Source organism: Triticum aestivum, chromosome 3A (assembly GCF_018294505.1).
Source record: "Triticum aestivum cultivar Chinese Spring chromosome 3A, IWGSC CS RefSeq v2.1, whole genome shotgun sequence".
NCBI classification, from domain to species: domain Eukaryota; kingdom Viridiplantae; phylum Streptophyta; class Magnoliopsida; order Poales; family Poaceae; genus Triticum; species Triticum aestivum.
Window position 1 is genome coordinate 729,255,937 of NC_057800.1, and position 19,451 is coordinate 729,275,387.

The 19,451-nt window shown below is 45.6% G+C and overlaps 1 protein-coding gene and 1 non-coding gene across 2 annotated transcripts; both read right to left on the reverse strand.

Annotated features, from left to right (window-relative positions):
• Positions 1-15,911: 15,911 nt before the first annotated feature.
• LOC123063553 (3-oxo-Delta(4,5)-steroid 5-beta-reductase) lies at positions 15,912-17,418 on the reverse strand. The gene has a single exon (XM_044487358.1). The coding sequence runs from the start codon at positions 17,268-17,270 to the stop codon at positions 16,077-16,079; it is 1,194 nt and encodes a 397-aa protein (XP_044343293.1). The 5' UTR covers positions 17,271-17,418; the 3' UTR covers positions 15,912-16,076.
• A 1,133-nt stretch (positions 17,419-18,551) lies between these two features.
• On the reverse strand, positions 18,552-18,624 carry TRNAA-UGC (transfer RNA alanine (anticodon UGC)). The gene has a single exon. It is a non-coding gene; the product is annotated as a tRNA-Ala (tRNA).
• Between the last annotated feature and the right edge of the window lie 827 nt (positions 18,625-19,451).

Sequence of the window (19,451 nt, forward strand, 5' to 3'; positions counted from 1 at the left end):
ATATTTTATTACAAACCTCTATATATTTATTTTGTGTGCTCACGGATTATATAACACATGAATATTCAAATCTAGCTTTTATTATTATGATTATTATTGACATACTTTTTACATTACAAAATAATGTGCGCAAAATGGGCACAGGCTGCAACCCATTTATGTATACAGGAGTTTTCAGTTCACATACTTTAAGCATGATGGGGTTACGTTCTCTTGAAAACATGTTTAGTGGAATGGTGAGCGCAGGTATTTCCCAATTGTTAGGTCACAGGTTCGATGCCCATCTTGTATATTTTTATGTTAAATTTCTTACTAATTACTTACCGACAGGCGGCCCCACTAGTCATAGGGTCATATATAGTACTCAAGTAATTCAGTTTTGTAGCTATAAATGGGCCCTACACCATGTCAGTGCCATGTCAGCCATTCACGATGCCACGTCAACGTGCTTTACCTGTATGGATAGGATTAGCACCGTATTTGCACGTTCGTGTCAAGTTTTAGAATCAGTTCGATGTATTTTTCAAGTTCAAACATTAAAATAAACATCAATAACAAGTTTAAGCACCACCAGTGTATTTACCTCAAATATCAAGTATGATAAACGATCTCCTTTATTCTCATGCATTTGTTCGAAATAGATATGAGAGATTGAGAGTCCTGGCACACTGGTCACAAAGAAGACCCGAACTAGCTTAGCCAGTAGGTTAAAAAGGAACACATGAAGATTGCGAAGCATGGGAGCAGACGGCTTGTGCTTCCACGTGAGGGAGGATGGCGCAGTAGGTGACCAGCACCTGAACGAGGCTGAAAGGACGGGCAAGAAAGCTCTCGCTCTCGGGCACCAACAGACCCGAGATCCTCTCTTCGCTTCCGTCGGCGAGATCGTACCTGTAAATACCCTCATGCTTTTGCAGGCCATAGTGCATTGAATGGATGTCTTCGGTGCCGTAGTATATGCAGTTGCTGTCGATCGATGGTAGCCTGCTTGCATTCACAGCAATGGACCTCTCGCCGAGGAAGAGCGCGTGGTTACCGGCAATCTTGTTAACGGGCTCGAGGGCGCAGCGGTCGGCGTCGACCCTGAAGACCTGCATGGTCTGCTGACGGAGCCGCGGACGACGGACGAGGATCAGCTCCCCGTAAGAGTGCACCAGGAAATTGTTGTGATATTCAGACCGAACCAAGACACGAACTCGTCCAGCCTCTGGACTATTCTCTGTTGGTAAGTGAAGAAATCATCCCAGACTATCTCGTACAAGGTGGCCCACAAGGTGACCATGTAGACGTGGCCTTCATGGGCGGCCATGCTCGCGAGGTTGGTCGACCTGAGAGGGCCTGGTCCTGGGTCATCCATGAAGCGGAAGGTACCACGAGTCGGGTCGGCACTCCACACGGTGTCGCCATCGAACTGGCAGTTCTCATGCCAGAGGACCAGCGACGTGTCTGCACCGCCCACCGCCGCCTTGATCTGAGGAAATTTCCTTGGAGAAGTGCTAGTGCTACATCCCATTATCTTAGGGTAACGCAGAAACGAGCCGGTCATGGGGTTGACTACGACGGAGGCGTGCGGACGCTTCGTGTCCACGAGGACGACGAGGCCGTCGGAGGCCGCGGCGACGAGGACGTGATCGCGGAGCATCGGGACTTGGCGGCGGACGAAGCGTCCGGTGGAGACGTTGAGGAAGAGGCGTCGTCCAGCGTCGTCGCCTTCCTCCTCGTCCAGCATGACCCACTGCCGAGGGCGAAAGAGGAAGTCGGTGCCTGCGTAGAGGCCGCCGTCTTCCTTGTACTTCTCCTCCTTGAACAATCGCAGGAAGAGCCGGCGGTGGAACGGGAGGTCAGCGCCGGTGCCGAGTGGGCATGGCTCGGCGATGGCAGAGCGCCAGTTGTGGCAGACCGCCCGCATGTCGACGTAGCAGTCGACGTCGTTGGTCGTCAGGTGGCAGTCGGCGACGCGGCGGACAAGGTCACACGGAAGGGACGACCAGTCGGCCATGGCGTATGTTACTGTGAACTGTGATCAGTGGGCTGCAGGGGAATGTGTGTGGCTGTGGGCATATATAGGACTCTGCTCTGTAATAGTACTATACTAGCTTATCCCCGCGCGGCGGCACGCCGTGCCCATCGATACGGTGCAGTTATATGAATTGTATTTCTTCTTTATAATAAGTGTTGTTTTAGGATGCCAGATGATCGTATGAAAAACTATGGATGTAGAAAAAAAAGATGAGAGGATAACGCATGTGGACAAACAGAGGAATACACGATGACACATATCTAGTAGGGATGATTTATATTGGCCGAACGTAACGCGAGTCATTGCCAGATTAGATCATCCTGGTGTGGCCTCCCATTGGATTAGCTCCTATAATGAAGTGGTAAAGAGAAACAAATAGTCGGAATTATGTATATACTGTATGTACTTAGTAATTTTTTCTCTTCTTTTATTATGTTTCATATTTAATTATTCATACATTTTTTCCTTTTTCCATAAACAAAGTAATTTTATTAACATGCACCTAAACAGAAACAAAAACAAACTGATGTGATGTGAGGAACGCGCGTCGGCGAGGTGGCCACGTCCATTGATCATGCAATGAGGGGATTTGGTGTGTGGATATAGCATTTAGATGTGAATTTTCTTAACGTCCTCTTCATCGGCGTATACAATTATGCGCTTGTGTTGCAATTTTTCTTCACCCTATTTCTCACTAAATTATGGGTGTGACTACTTTTCACGGCCAATGAGAGCCTGCCATGTTAATTCTAAATATACTAATAAATATTCTAAACCTAGCTAGGATTCTTTTCTCTGGATTTTTTGAATTTTTTCACCATTGCCTACTCCTAATCGCAACTAACAAGACTTGTGTTTCGTTCTTAGGACCACCCAAGGGACGCTGAGTTCCTCAACACACCCATCCAGAACTACAACCAGATGCAGCACATCTTCTCCTTCGGGCTGGCAACTGGGAAGCATGCCATGGGCTCGGGGGAGCCTCTTGGTTCTCCCATGCCTGACTTCCCTGGGACCCCGGACGTCGAGATCCTTGATGGCCCTGACAAGCCCGCTGCGAAGCCCTTCGACAAGCCATTTGACCCCGTTGATAGGAAGAGGAAGAGAGGAGGCCTGATGGAGGAGGAGATCAATATCTTCTGCAGCATGACTGAGGCGGTGAAGGAGGTGGCAACAGCCATCAGGGAGTGCAAGCCCCTCGATGTCCACCCTGACCTGTATGGCGCTGTCATGACCCAGGGTGGCTTCAGCGACGAGGCTCTCATGGCAGCTCTCAGCCACCTGCTTGACAACAAGGCCCAGGGTGTTGGGTTCGTTGCCATGGCCGACGCTCACAGGGTTCTGTGGCTCAGGAGCTGGTTGGGCAAGCACTACTACTAGAGTAGTGCTGCCTGTGAGCATGCATGATCCCCGACGGCAATGGCGGTGGCGACGACGATGACGATGACGATGACGACGGACATTTTGTGTAGCTAGGGTTCAAAAACTATTTGATGGTCTGTATATTTTGGTGAGGTGGTATATACTAACCCCTCACGGTGATGGTGAACTTGCGATGGTAGGACGACACCCTCTTTTGGATGTGGTGGTAGGTTAAGACCAAGGTAGTGCTAGGAAGAACTTGCTATGTCATATGATCATGCATGCTTTACTTCTCTTCTGCTCCATTGTTGTTTGTGTGCTACTTTGCTTGCTACTTGTGCTCTATTGATTTGCTGCCTCAACTCTTGCTCTTGTGCATTGCTAGGGTTTGCTGCCTCAACTCTTGCTCTTGTGCATTGCTAGGGCAAGTGGTATGTCGTGTTCATTGGTGAGGTTCCAGAGGTATATAGTTCATGGGAAGAAGCCAATGCACAAGTGGCATCGTATAGCAACAACAACTATAGAGGGTTCAAGACTAAGCAGGCAGCAGAACAAGCTTACTCCGCCTGGGTGCGAAAGCACGGAGGCAGCAGTGTCGACAGTGCCAAGGTTGGAGCTGTCAAGGTGGAAGCTGCTAAGGTGGATCGTCAGTTTAGCCTGAAGCTGAAGAACTTCATCATCTTCGCCCAGTTCGTCACCAGTGTTGTGCTGTGGTGTTAGTGTGCTAGGTGTGATCATTGTGGGTAAGCTCACCAACTAGGGTACAAGGTAAGCACAACATGTACGCCGTATCCAACCAAACGTCGTGTTCATGTGCCGCTAGGGCCAATGCAGCCAACCAAACAAAGTGCACTTGTGTATTACCTAATTCAGGGACTAGGAATGCAGGCAACCAATCAAGTTGCATATGGCGTATTAGGGCCTGTTTTTGCTCAACCAGGCTGGGTTGAGAAGTGCATGCGATGCAGGAACTGTTGACAATGGCAACCAAACACGCCCCAAAAGACCTGTTTTATTTATAGACGATGGGTGCAACTGGCCGAGCAGAGCAAGAACGCGATAGCAAATCGGATTTGAATGCCCAACCACTGATAATTGCCAAACATGCCAATATCAGGAATAATTTAGAGAACTTAATTAAACATGCCGGATTACGGCTAGAGGTTTGACCTTTTAAGCCTTATTATTAAACCTCCCGGAACGTTGCGAGCAAAGACCAACTCAAATGATGCCACATTTGCATTTTGAAGTATTGAAGTCTTTCATTGTAATAAAAGCTTAATTGAAAGTTTCCAAGATTTCCCCTTCCGGGAAATGTGTACAAAAGATAATAAATAATAAAGCTGCACGAAGATGGGCTCCACCAACATTACAGTTTGCTTGATGGTGTTTTGGCAACAAGAAGAATATCTTATTGACAACACGGTGTTTTTGTGATAACACAATCCCACACGGAGTGCATGAATCTGACAATCACATTTGTTTTGTGTGACCAAATAACCATTATAAACTGCCCGGTAGTTCTGAAATCAATATATGTGTTTTCTCCTATTACATTGTGTTGCCAAGTTGTCATACGAAAAAAACAGAGTGCAAGAGTAAGTGTTAAGAGATTGGAGGAAACCAAGGAGACACGTATTATTTAGGGACTAAGGCATAGCATGAGTGACGGCAGACGGATCATCATTTGTTTTTACAGATTGCTGACTACATCCATATCATTTTTATTACGTTTTTAACCATATGACAAAATAAGGCAGTGGTAGCAATGAACAGCGGAGAATTATGACCACTACTGGCATGGAGCTGTCATACGAAAAAACAGAATGCAAGAGTAAGTGTTGAGAGATTGGAGGAAACCAAAGAGACTCGTATTATTTAGGGACAAAGGCATAGCATGAGTGACTGCACACCGATCAGCATTTGTTTTTGCGGATTGCTGACTACCTCCATAACATGTTTATTACATTTGTAACCATATGACAAAAGAAGGCAGTGGTAGGAGCAGCGATAAATTACAACCACAATTACATCCTTCCAAGATATATCTGTTAGGTAGACTGCGCATCCAATCAATGTAATAGGAATCAAGCAATCTCCTAAGAGCAGAGGCGTAAATTACATGGCCGGGAATAAACAATTAAAGAAACTTGTTAAGATTTAAAACGCCAGTACAATCTATAATGACAGAGCACTAGCGTGTACATCTTTCATACCAAGAATACTAACTTTTGAACATATACTACTCCCTCCGTCCGGGTGTATAAGTCATTCGCGTAGTTCTAGGTCATCGATTTGAGGAGTTAAATATGTGTTATATGTCATGAAAAGTATACCACTAGATTTCCACACGGATGTAGTTTCTAAATATATATTTTTTGTCACATATAATACATATTTAGATAGTTAAATTATCAACCTAGAACTACGCGAATGACTTATACACCGGGACGGAGGTAGTAGTATGTTTCTGCATCATCTGGTCCATATAGTTAGCACAAACAAAGCAGCACAAGCAAAGAGGCAGATGCCGTCCGTGAGTTCATCCTCGTCTACCATGACCCAATGCCAAAGGCGGAAGCAGAGGAGTTCGAGGCTGGTGCAATTACTGCATGGGTCGACGGTGGCGGAGCAGCTGCTGCGGCAGGCAGCCCGCATGCCCGTGTACGTGCAGCGGTCGACGTTGCTGGCAGCAGTCGCCGACGCGGCGGACAGAGTCACATCTAGCGCTGCAACGTGTGGGCAGAGTACTCTGATTTATTTATAGATGATTTGCAACTGGCCGAGCAGAGCAAGAACACGATCCCAAATCGGATTTCAATACCCAGACCACTGATAGTTGTCAAACATGGATGCCAACATCATCAACCATTTAGTGAAATCGATTAAGCTTTCGACTAGAGGTTAGATCTTTCAAGAAATTATTAAACCTCCCAGAAGGTTGTGAACAAAGACAAATCAAATGATGCCACATTTTCATTTTTAAGTAGTGATATTTTTCCTTGTGAGAAAAGCTGAATTGAAGATGTTTCCATGGTTTCCCCTTCCAGGAAATGCGTGCAAAAGATAAATTAAAAAGTTGCACAAAGATGGGACGTTCAAGTTAAACGGATCATCTGAAATTGTACTACCCATAGCAGTTGTTTGTTGCTTCTGGAGATCAACTTCCTAGCCCTAGAAATAATTGGCCGAAAATGACATGTTGCCATTGTTATCTGCTATCATGTTTGCCTCCAACTTGTACTACCAATCAATAGAGATGAGGAAAACAAACGCTTGCCTTTTGTTCCTTCTCACTCGGTGAAGGAAACTACCTCAGTTCTCAAGACTGAAGCATAATAGCACTTTACAGAGATGGGCAAAGGAGTAGCAAACACAACACAGGTACTACCTCTGCCTTGCAAGAATGAACAACATCTGGATGGAAAACAATCACCGAACGCGCTAGTTTACTTAACTACTGGTATATTCTAGATTATACTAACATGTATGGAAACATATGGAAATCCAAACAACGATTTATTTTGTACCAGCTTATTCTAGATTACAGCATGTGATCTTCCCAAGCATACAAAGTGATAAATGAGAAAGGAATTATCTATTATATACTTAAGATAGAAGTCAAATAAGCCATCACGTTCATCCGCATAGTCTAAATTATCCTGACCGTAAATATTAGATATTAACGGCTAAGATTTAAAAGACCTCGTCGATCGAAGAACACGTCCTACTGTCGTAGTAGAAGTTGGGGATGGTCGAGGCGGGGCATGTCCACGGTGTAGGGTGGATCGGGGGCCGGGATCTTGCCGATGACGTCGAACGACCCAACGTAGTGCTTGCGGCTGGTCTGGAGGCAGACGTGAGCGAGCACAGGGCAGCTGGTCACCGCGACGGGGAGCACGTTGTAGAGCATGCCGGCACTGACATGCCGGTTCCGGTCCTCGGTCTCGTGGCTGGACCACGCGGCGTAGAAGACGTGGATGAAGTCGTTGAGCAGATGCATTAATTATAATTTATCCTAATGTTTTGGTCATGATGATTTCTAAAAACATCAATGCAATAACACATAATTATTCTGATCTCGCAAATGCACGAGTCATTCGTTTAGTTACGTTGACACATACAGGTGTTGCTTGATTGATCAAAAATAGCCGGCCAGACGATTTGTGCTATAAGATCATGCTTTACAGCTCAACTCTACTTTTGAATGATGCACTACCTTTTTCTTCTAAAGTAAGAAGAACATTTGAGGAACAAAACCTTCCTTCTATTTTTTCTGTAAAAGTCGGTGCCATCAAGAAATTGCACACAAATTCTAGGGTTCTAATTTTTTTCCCAAAAGTAAAATATGAAAATCCCTCACATTGATGTTAACCATTTATATTTAATTTTTGGATATATTTGTAGCATAAATAAGATTGTTTTCTTGAGAAAAGGCAGATATGTTGGCGGTTGATGGATGGCCGCACAATCCTAGATGCCAGTTGTGTCTCTAGGCCCCGGAACCGCGACCCACGTGTGCAAGGCCTATCCCTTCTTGGTGGCAGTCTGGAACCACGTCTCCGCCTGGACGCACGAGGATTTTCCTGTTACGAGTTTCCTGCCAGACCCTGGCAATTTCTCCAACTAGTGGGATGAGTTAATCACCAAGGAGTCAAAAAGGGCGCGGACGGCCCAGTGGTAGGTTCATCTATACCATCTCGAAATTTGAAAGGAAACGAACATGTATATTTTTTACGGGCCACCGCATGACGCACTATGAGGTTGCGATGTTGGCCTTTGACGACATCAAGCGGAGAGAAGGGTCGTTTGCCGGACACTTGCCCACGATGGGCATTGGCTAACGCTGAGTTGTATTTATACGGTTTGTCACGACCCCTTCAAAACGTGTGCCACTCTGTATATATTGGTTTTTCACCTCTTCCCTTCTATATTAGTAGCCGGTGCTCTTGCTGGTTGCTCGAAACAAAATGTTAATTATATCTGGTGGCATAGAGGTTTTGTTCTTAAAGATCTACTAGGGACGGGGAATGCATGAATTGCAGTTTTTGTCAAATTGGCACGGACTGCATGAGACAATCACATTTTTTCTGTGTGACCTAAGTACTATAAATTGCCCAACTGTTCCAAAATCCTCTATTTTAATAGTATATGATGTGCCAAGAGGCATATGAAAGAAAACAGATTGCCAAAGTAAGTGTTGAGAACTTGAGACAATGGAGGAAACCAAAGAGACGCCTAGAATTTAGGAATTCAAGGCTCGGTATGTGACGCTGCTGATTGCTTCCCTTTTTTCTAGCAACAGTGGCCAGCAACTCAGTAGTATATGCAGTTCTCGTGGAGATGGTGAAGGTGGAAGCAGAGGAGATGGCATGCGGCTCAAGCGAGGGTTGACGGTGTTGGAGCGCCGATTGTGACAGACAACGGGCAGAAGCGACGACCAATCTGCCATCTATAGCGCCATCTATAGCTTGTACGTGTTGCTGTGGCTGAGCCCTCCACAGGGCCGCATCTGGGCAGAGCACTCTGTTCATAGACGGCAGATGCAACTGGCCAAGCAGAGCATGTAAATGACCCCCAATCGGATTTCAATAAGCAACCAGTGATATAATTGTCAAACATTGCAATTAACCGCCCAGAAGGCTGTGAACACAAGTCAAATGACGCGACGTTCGTATTTTTAAGTACAGTCTTGCTGAAAGGAAGATGTTTCTCCATGGTTTTTAAGTACATTCGTATTTTTAAGTACAGTATTTGCCTAGGTGCTTGGCGGCATCCTACGGAGGGGATGATGCCACGCCATGTTCTTTTCCTCCGGTTCCCAGCCGCTGCATCTTCAAGCTCCTGGGTTTCACCCTGCAAAGAAAAGCTCATTGGTTGCTTTTTTTAAGAAGTTCTTGTAAGGGCTGATTTTATCTAATATATGGCTTTCAGTCTTTCCGAAAATAAAGCAGCATTTGTTGCTTGTGGAGATCAACTTCCTGGAAATATTTGGTAGAAAGTGACATGTTGCCGTTGTTATTATGTATCACGTTTGCCTCCATTTCCACTGAGTTGAGGACCAATGGTTGCCTTTCGTTCCTTCTGACAGAAGAAAATTTTCTCAGTTCTCAAGAATAGAACTTTACAGACAACGGCAACAGCTGAGCAATACCAAACACGAGTACTACTTCTGTCTCTACGGCCCTCGCTGTGGGTTACTCCACTGCAGACCTGGCTTCTTTCGTCGACGACGCGGTGCCCACCTCCGATGCAGCTTTGCTGCACAGGTTGCACAGTCACCACGGAGGACCTCATGCGGCGGGTGGCTAGCCGGAGAATGGCGACGGAAAGTTGTGGTCTAGTTGCTGGCGTGGCGACAACGCTAGGGGACGCATTAATTGGACAATGCGAGGTGCTCACTTGATTTATCAAAAATAGTTGGATCATGTGATTTGTACTATAGGATCATGCTTTATAGCACAAATCTACTTTGAATGATGCGCTACTTTTTCCCCTCTTAAGTACTAAAAAACAACATTTCAAGACCAAGGCCATTAAAAATATCTGATTTTTTGTTTATGAACATCACCGAAAGCTCTAACATCCTGCGAAATTTCACATTGGAAAGACATTTGTGGAGGCCTGTACAAACAAAAATGCGGGACTAAGAAAAGATGCATTTTAAAGCACTCATTTTTTTTCGCACACACCTCTACAGATGACTTTTCAAGGCGAATTTTTGAAGGATGTCAGAAACTTGTTGATTTCATCCAGAAAAAATAAATTAGATTCTGAATTTTTTAACATTTTTTAGAATTTACTGTTCATACAGGTGCATTTGTGCTTGAGATTAGAGTAACACTTTCGGAGAAAAATATACTAACTATATCTCATGGCACGGAGTTCAAAAAACAGACACGAGGACAGGAAATGCATGAATAACAGTTTCTGTAATATTTGACACAGGGATTGCATGAATGTGGCAGTTGCATTTGTTTTGTGTGACCTCGCTATTATAATTTACCAACGGTTCCAAAATCTTTACTCCTACACATTTCTGTCGTACTAGTATATGATGTGCCATGAAGTGGCCATACTGAAAAAGAAAGTAGAGTGCCAAAGTATGTGTTGAGATGATGGAAGAAACCAAAGAGACGCCTACGATTTAGGAACTCCAGGCAAGGCATATGATGGTGCTTGTTGCTGGATTTTTGTTTCTTCAAATTACTGAGGCAAAATAGAGTGCAGGAACGTGGTCTCTAGCGTCTGCTAGGCACAATCCACATGAAGCGACTCTAAAACACACAGAGGGTGATTTGAGGGCTTTCCACTTCTCCTCGGTCTTCTGTTTCACCGGGTGCCAGAAAAGTTGGTCTGCTGGGCTCACCATTAACTTTTTGCCACCATCCCGCGGACGTGGGTACGCACTGCTGCGATCCAAGAAGCTCGACATAATTCAGTAAGGAGGGAGCCATGAGCAATTTTACAGAGCTTTCCCCCAAGTTTTCTTGGTGATGTACAAGTACGACAACACAAAGTGATGTGTCGATGCCTACTGCATGATAATGGAGAGTATGATGCTTAACGGCCTCTTGCATCTGCTAGGCACAGTCTACATGAAGCAACTCTAAAACACAAAGAGGGTGATGAGAGCGTTTTCCACTTCTCCTCGGTCTTCTGTTTCACCAAGTTTTTTAAAAAGATGGTTTGCTGGGCTCACCATTAAGTTTTTGCCACCATCATTACTCCATCAGGCGACGGAGATACACACGGCTCCCATCCAAGCGGCTCGACATAATTCAGTAAGAAGGAAAATGACGTGCCGATAGTGGTTGGTCCTTTCCTGAGAATAATATCATGAGAAAATGCACCTTACTCAACTTCATATCATCTCTTTTCACAAACAGAAAAAAACTCCATATCATATCTTTTCACAAACAGAAAAAAAAATCATCTCTATTCCCTAGCAATAACAACAACGAATCTTGCCACGCCATATGAACCAATAGTGGTATGAACACACGCCCTTGCGTGACACAACACTATATCCAAAAAGGAATTTCTTATATATATATAGAGTAGAACGAATTATCAAAAAGATAGACCGCTCGGGTTGACAGGCTAGCAGTGGCAGAGTTTCTAAGGGCCATCCTGTGCCGCATCCACGGAGCCATGACTTGAGGGAAAATGTTGAGGAAAAGCCAGCCCAAAGCACATTGTGTTGCCCAAGCAGACGTTGACAAAGTGGCGGTCTAGCATGACTCAGTGCCAAACGGCGGAAGCAGTGGATATCGACGCCGGTGCAGTTGCTGCGTCGGTCGACGGTGTAGTCGGAGCACCAGCTGCGACGTACGACAGATAGCCCGCATGCCAATAGCCGATGCGGCGGACGAGGGGAACGCGTGGTGTCGCTGTGACTGAGCACTAGACAAGGGAAGGCGTGGGCTGGGCAGAGCACTCTGTTTATAGATGACCGATGCAACAGGCCAAGCAGAGCAAGAATCACAAATCGGCTTTCAATACCAACTAGTGATAATTCCAACCATCAATCATTTTGGGAAATCAATCAACGAGCCAGCTTTCGGCTAGAGGTTATATCAGGACAACAATAATTAAGATGGGGAAACAAATGGTTGCCTTTCGTTCATCTCATTCAGAGAAGGAAACTCCCCTCAGTTCAGAAGACTGAAGCATGACACTTTACAGATAACAGCAACAGATAAACAATACCAAACACAACACATGTACTACTTGTGCCTTACAAGAATGAACGGGCAATTGGATGGAAAATAATGGCCAAATGCACTAGTTTATTTTCAACCAGTTTATTCTACATTGCAACATGTGTAGAAACATATGGAAATTCAAACGACGGTTTGTTGTGTACTAGTACAAGGTGCCAATTTCAGAAATTGAGAATTCAAGGTCTGATTCCAACGGCCCCTATGAGTTCAAGGTTTGATGTCAGGCAAAAGGTGACAGCTGAGAACTACGATGCAACAACTTCAAATTTAGATCCCCGGAGAGACTAATTGTCGGGTTTAAGAAGATTAGAGTCATTATAAAAATGGGGGATTAGATCCCAACTTGGAGTATATATTGAAGAAGAGAAACCAACTCCATATTTGCCACTCTCGAAAATAATCCACACTTTGTGTATACCTGAAGCCTAAAGGACTGCATATATGTTCCTGGAGAGACCAATTGTCGGGTGTCACACCAAGCGAATTTAGGGCAGGATTCAGTACAGTTCTTGGGGGGAGGAAGAGCAACTGTAGAAGGGGAAAGTTAGTTCAGGCTACAGATAAGTCATCGATGCCATCGCACTCTGTCCCATCTCCCTTAACCTCTCTCACTGGACTCAACCAAGTTGGGCTGGGCCAAGCCGTTCTCAGCTCTCGTTTCAGCTGTCCTGGGCCGGTCCAGGTTCATGACATTTTGTTCCCTGAAGAAACACTTGGCAACTTCTCATCTTGATGTTAACTGTTTATTTTATTTTTATTGTGAAAAAAAAGCTCCATCAACATGACAGTTTACTTGGTGGTGCTTTGGTATTAAAAAGAATCTTATTGACAGCATGCAGTTTTGGTGATGATCTAACAACCACATTTGTTTTATATGATCTAATAACCATTACAAATCGCCCAGCTGTTCTGAAATCACTATATATGTGTTCTGCCCTACTACATTGTGCAGCCAAGAAGTTGTCATATGAGAAAACAGAATGCAAGAGGAAGCATTGAGATAATGGAGGAAGCCAAAGAGACTCGTACTATTTAGGAACCAAGCCATAGGATGTGCGAGCCCAGACCTGTCAACGTTTGTTTTTGCTGATTGCTCACTACATTCATAATGTTTTTGTTACATTTTCAACGATATGACAAAAGAAGCCCGTGGTAGCAATCAGCTGCAACTAATTACAGCCACAACTACCTCCTGCGATGATAGATGTGTTCATAGAGTGCTCACAGGTCAGGTGATGAAAAATCAAGCATCTCCAAAAGTGCAGAGGGTGTAAATCACATGGCCCGGCACAAAAAAATCATGAGTACTTTTCTTAGATTTAACAATGATGGTAAAATGGCAGAGCACTGGAGTGTTCAACTTAGCTATCACTGATCGTTTTAAATTGCAGACCTCTTTGCCCTCCCGTGGCCGTGCTGCAACTCACCCATGACTATCGTCCACCCGATTTTCGTGCCCATGGCTGAGCTCGTCCCCGGGGCTTGCACAGGCTCCGTGACGGTCACGGCCAGTATCAACTCACCCATGGCTCTGTCGTCCACCCGATTTTCGTGCCCATGGCTGAGCTCGTCACCCCGGGGCTTGCACAGGCTCCGTGACGGTCACGGCCGGTATGACAGGCAGGGTCTATTTGTCAGGGGTACAAATCCTCTGATGTAACAGCACTACAGTTACATTGGCTGTCGCATGGACCCGCTCCCGCATGTATAGGTAGAAAGAAATATATAGAGTCAATACTTAGATTCAGACGATGGAGCACCCTGCAACCCCTAAAAGATTATAGGAGTTGATCCTATAATGGATTTAAGGTCTCCCATTTTAGGGGCTATTGTTGCAGACAGAACAGACAAATCCAAATCGGATTAATTGTGAAACATGCCAACATCAACAATCATCAACCGTGCGGGCCAGAGGCTGGAGGTTATCAATTACTCCCTAGTGTCAAAAACGCTCTTATATTACAGGACGAAGGGGGTAATGTCCCAGAACGCTATGAACCAAGACCAAGTCAAATGATGTCAATGTTGGGATGTGTTAAAAGTTTTTCCTTGTACCAGAAACTGAATTGAAGATTTGCTCCATGCTTTCCCCCTTGCGGGAATAAAAAATTAAACTACAGGAAGATGGGACATTGCAAGTTAAACTGATCATCCAAAATTGTGCTGCCATGGCAGAATATTTTGCTTCTGGAGATCATGGAATCGTTTGTTGCTTCCGGGGATCATAGCAGTGTTTGTTGCTTCTGGGCATTAACTTCCTGAGAATATTTGGCTGAAAATGACATGTTTCCATTGTTATCTGCTATTACGTTTGCCTCCAATTTGCACTACCAATCAATGGAGATGAGGAAAACAAAATGGTTACCTTTTGTTCTTCTCGTTTTGAAGGAAACTATCTCAGTTTTGAAGACTGAAGCATAACACTTTACAGACGACAGTAGCAGATCAGCAATACCAAACACATGTAATGCTTCTGCCTTACAAGAATGAACAACAGATGGATGGAAAATAATGATTTTAGATTCAGAAAATACTGATTTCTGAATGTCTTTGTTCCCTGGAGCAACATTTGACAATACCTCATCTTGATGTTAACCTTTTATATTTTTAATTGTGAGTAAAAAAAAATGTGCTCCATCAACATGACAAGTTAGTTGGTGGTGTTTTGGTAAAAAAAAATTGACATGGGAAGTTTTTGTGATGGCACAACCCCACACAGTGTGCATGAATCTAACAATTGCATTTGTTCTGTGTGACCTAGTAATCATTATAAATTGCCCAGCTCTTCCAAATCCACTATAGGCTGCCAATAAGTTGTCATATGTAAAAACAGAATACAAGTAAGTTTTTAGGAGATTGGAGGAAACCAAAGAGACTCGTATTATTTATGAACGAAGGCATAGCATGTGTGAATGCAGACTGTCTAAGGTTTGTTTTTGCGGATTGCTGACTATATACCATTTTTATTTCGTTTTCAACCATATGGCAAAAGAAGCCCATAGTAGCATTTGGCAGCGAGAATTACAACCACGATCTGGTCACAATCAAGGTCATGGCATTATCAAGCAGTCTCCTAAAGAGCAGAGGTGTAAATCACATGGCCGGGCATAAATAAACAAAGAGATCCAATACTTTTTCTAGATTTAACAATGCTAGTACAAGAACAGAGCACTCGCGTGTACATCTTGTCATCTTATACAAGAGTACTGATTTTTGAATATATACTGCATGTTTCCGTGTCATCCGGTCCACTAGCACAAAGAAAACCGCACAAGGAACACATTCAGCGATAAAAAAAGCAACAACCCAAAAGACAGCATTATTCAGATTCTCGTCACCTACTGTGCGGTGCAAGTGATCTGATCCTGTGATCCAGGACCCAAAACGTATCATTTTCAATCCTTAATCAACTAGTAGATATGATCATGATGCATTGTTATCTTGCTACCATATCAAAGCTAAAGTGTTCGTTTAAATTGTCCTATCAGCACAATGTTTGTTGCTTCTCGAGATCAACTTCCTTGAAATAATTGGCAGAAAAAGACATGATGCCATTGTTATCGGTCATCATGTTTGCCTCCATTTGCACTATCAATCAAAAGAGATGGGGAAAACAAATGGTTGCCTTTTGTTCCTTCTAAGTGAAGGAAACTATCTCAGTTCTGAAGACAAAAGCAACAGGCCAACAATACCAAACACAAGTGCTACTAATTTCTGCCTTGCAAGAATGAACAGCAGATGGATGGAAAATAACGATTTAACGCTCACAATTTGCAATGAAGACATGACGAGCACAGATAATCGATTCACAACTTGAGAGCTTTATTTGGTTCTGGCTTATTCTAGATTACAACATTTGGCACAAATGATGGGATGTAACTAATTTCAGAAATAAATTGATAAATGAGAAATAACATGGGATGCGATAGCATGCTGTAACCAACAATAGATACAAGACAATAAAAGCATCAAGGAACAACCTTGGAAGCCTTCATCTTATCGATCCAAGCATTGAAGGAGTTGATGGTGTTACGGAAGCCGAGGAACCCATGCTCCTTGCTCTTGTTCATGTTGTCCAAATGCTCAATGTCGATACTGAGCATGGCATCGACAAACCACCAACTGGTGATCTCCTCGAGCTCCGTGGTGACAAGCTCGTTCTCCTGGATGATCTCCGTCCACACCGCCTCCTTCCCAGCCATGGCATCCGCGAGCGCAAACCGGCTGTCCTCTCCCTCATACCCTGCCCACTCCACCCCGAAGCGGTCGGCCAGCAGCGGCCAGAGTTGCTTCCACTTGAACACATCCCCATTGCTGCAATTGAAAGCCTCGTTCTTGGCAAACGGGTCGACGGCCGCCCAGATCTCATGCTCAGCGACAAGGTCGGCGTCGGAGGCGTCGGTGAAGCCCTCCCAGGCGACCTTGCAGCCGGGCCACCGCAGCGTGGCGCCCTCCTTGCGGCAGATGGCGGCGTATACGCACAGGCTGCCGACCACGTTCATGGCGCTGCGGGGGGAGAAGCCGAAGATGACGGTGGGGCGGTGCACGGACCAGGTGACGGCGCCGTCGCGGCCGGAGACGTGGTCGAAGAGGACGTCCTCCAGGTCGTAGTAGAAGTTGGGGTGATCCAACCGGGGCATGTCCTCGGTGTACGGCGGGTCGGGGGCCGGGATCTTGCCGATGACATCAAACGGGCCGACGTAGTGCTTGCGGCCGGTCTGGAGGCAGACGTGGGCGAGCGCGGGGCAGCCGGGCACAACCACGGAGAGCACGTTGCGGAGCATGCCGGCGTTGACCTCCCGGTTGCGGTCCTCGGTCTCGTGGCTGGACCACGCGGCGTAGAAGACGTGGGTGACGTCGGTGAGCGGCGTCAGGGCGTCCCTGACGGCGGCCGGGTCGGCGAGGTCGAGCTGGAGGTGCGTGACGGCCGGGGACGGCGGCGGGGTGGACCAGCCCGGCGGCGCGCGGCGGGAGACGGCGTACACCTTCCAGGGCCCGCCCGGGGTGTCGTCCCGCGGGAGGATGTCGAGGAGGGAGGTGCCGACGATCCCCGTGGAGCCGAGGATGAGCGCCACGCTCTGGAAGGTGGGCTCGGCCGCCGCCGCCCGCTCGTCCTGCCGCTTCTTGACCGCGCCCACCGCGCCCGCCCACCACCAGCTCATCGCGGCTTAGGGATTGGCCGCGGGCAGCTTGGTCGGAGGCCGGAGGTGGAGGGAGGGGAGGGGAGCGCCGGCTGGATCTGGGGATAATGGGGGGAGAGTGGCTTCCGTGTGTGTGTGCGCGCGTTGCGTGGCGATCTGGGTGGATGTGTGGGGTATGCGCTGTCGTTTGTCATTTTTGTTGGCTCAGAATCAGATCCACGTGTTCGTGTCGAGGAGCGCTGGACGGTGGGGAACGATCGGCAAGGAGATCGTTGTCGACCGTCGTGGCCCGGTGGTGACATTGACGGTCCAGGAGCCGCGCAGCGTCTTCGTCTTGTCTGTAGACCTACCCTACACCGGCCGTTGTGCGGTCCCGTCTCTTCTTTCTCCGTTGCATCTCTCTCACTAACACGTTCCCCACAAAATATATAATCCAATTGACAAGTGTGACACCAAGTAACACGTGTTTTTACAACTAAATTGCCATAAAAGAAAGTTGTGTAAAGTTGCACACTCCCTGCAACTTCCTCCATAACATGCTGCGCATTCCCTGCAACATTTCATTTACATATTTTAGTTTATACTAGTAAATAATTCCTGCATTCACATAGTTATTTTATTCGACAACATATTTACGTTAGGTACATGAGCCTTTATACTCCCTCCATTCCACAATGTAGTGCTTCCTCTATCCACGTGCTTCAACTTTGACCGTAAATTTTAACTATCAAGACTGATTGCGGCGGGACAATAATTATATCAATGAATTCGTATTTGGCCAAATGTTCGCTCCACTACATTTCTAGCACGAGAATGATGCAAGTTATGTAACTCTTTGGAAGTTTTAGGTTATTTTGCATTTGCAGCCCACTTTTTTAGATGATACCGTGTGAATCTGAATGAAGCTAGAAATCCTATCCATTGGAGGTTTATGGTTGTTTTGCACTTGCAGCCCCACTAAAGGAGGAAGCCAACAACTATAAACAAAGGGCACCGAGAAAGATCAAATCGTCAACACAATTCACTAACGCTGGGTTTTGATGTTTCCATTGAAGCCTAGAAACGGAATTGGTAATCAGTTGACCTCAATACGGATGTTCGGTTGTACAATGAATTTGTGTTGGAAACACCAGACCAATTCCAAGTCGTTTTACCTCCCACGTAAAGTTGCCTCCTATTCTTTTTTTCATAGAATTGGCTAGCTCCGCAAAAGTTACCACGTAAAGGGTTTTTTTAGGGGTAAAATGAATTGAATGGTAGTCTAATTGCTGGAATTAACACCAACAAAAATAGAAACTTGGATGGAGATGCGGGGGATCGAACCCCGTGCCTCCCGCATGCAAAGCGGGCGCTCTACCATTTGAGCTACATCCCCACTGTTGACACACTAGCTAATCCGTGGATCCAGTGCGTTGCAACCAACAGGAACACTACTAGCAGCTAGTCTGTCCAATATTCTCTCTCTCTCAAAAAAAAAAAGGTAGTCTGTCCAATCGTATTCGCCCAACGCAAGCAAGATCTCTGCTCGGGGGAATATATGCTACGCGCAGGTAGGGATGCAGGCGTCGTCCGCATGCGAGAGTCTGCGAAGCAAAAAAAGAAACTAGAACCTATATATACCCCCTCGCGTAAGAGCAGATCACACTGCTTTATTTTTTCTGGCCGAGAGGGAGAGGGCTTGGTGGTGCTCTACCTCACCTCCTATGCACACAAGGTGTTCGATGGAATGCCCGAGCCACACTACTTAAGCTTTCTCCTCTCCAAGCTTGACCTCCAAGGTTCATTTTTCTCAATATTTGTCTAGGTTTAGCGGTCCGTCACGCCCCGTCCCCGTCTTCACCGCCGTCGATCACCCGCGCCGAGCTCATCGCCGGCACCACCGTGGTGAGCCTCTTGTTATTATCTTCTTTCTAAAAGGAAAAATATTCTTACTTGTATGTTTACATAGATACTTGTATTATTTTCTTACTTTTATTATTGCATCTTATATAGTGCGATGGTTTTGGTATCCGCCCCTGTCGGCCCTTGTCCTGTCTATGATTCGGATGTGGTATATATATTATCTTTATAACTATTGGTTCATTTATTGTTTATGAAAATTATGCCGACCAACGTGACATAGATTTTATTTATGTAGGATGTATGTGAATCGGAAATTCCAACCGACCCTATTGTCGAGAGGTTAAATTTAGTTGAAGAAGA

Coding starts and splice junctions, on each gene's coding strand:
- LOC123063553 (XM_044487358.1), bottom strand. CDS start 17,270: ATGAGCTGGTGGTGGGCGGGCGCGGTGGGCGCGGTCAAGAAGCGGCAG.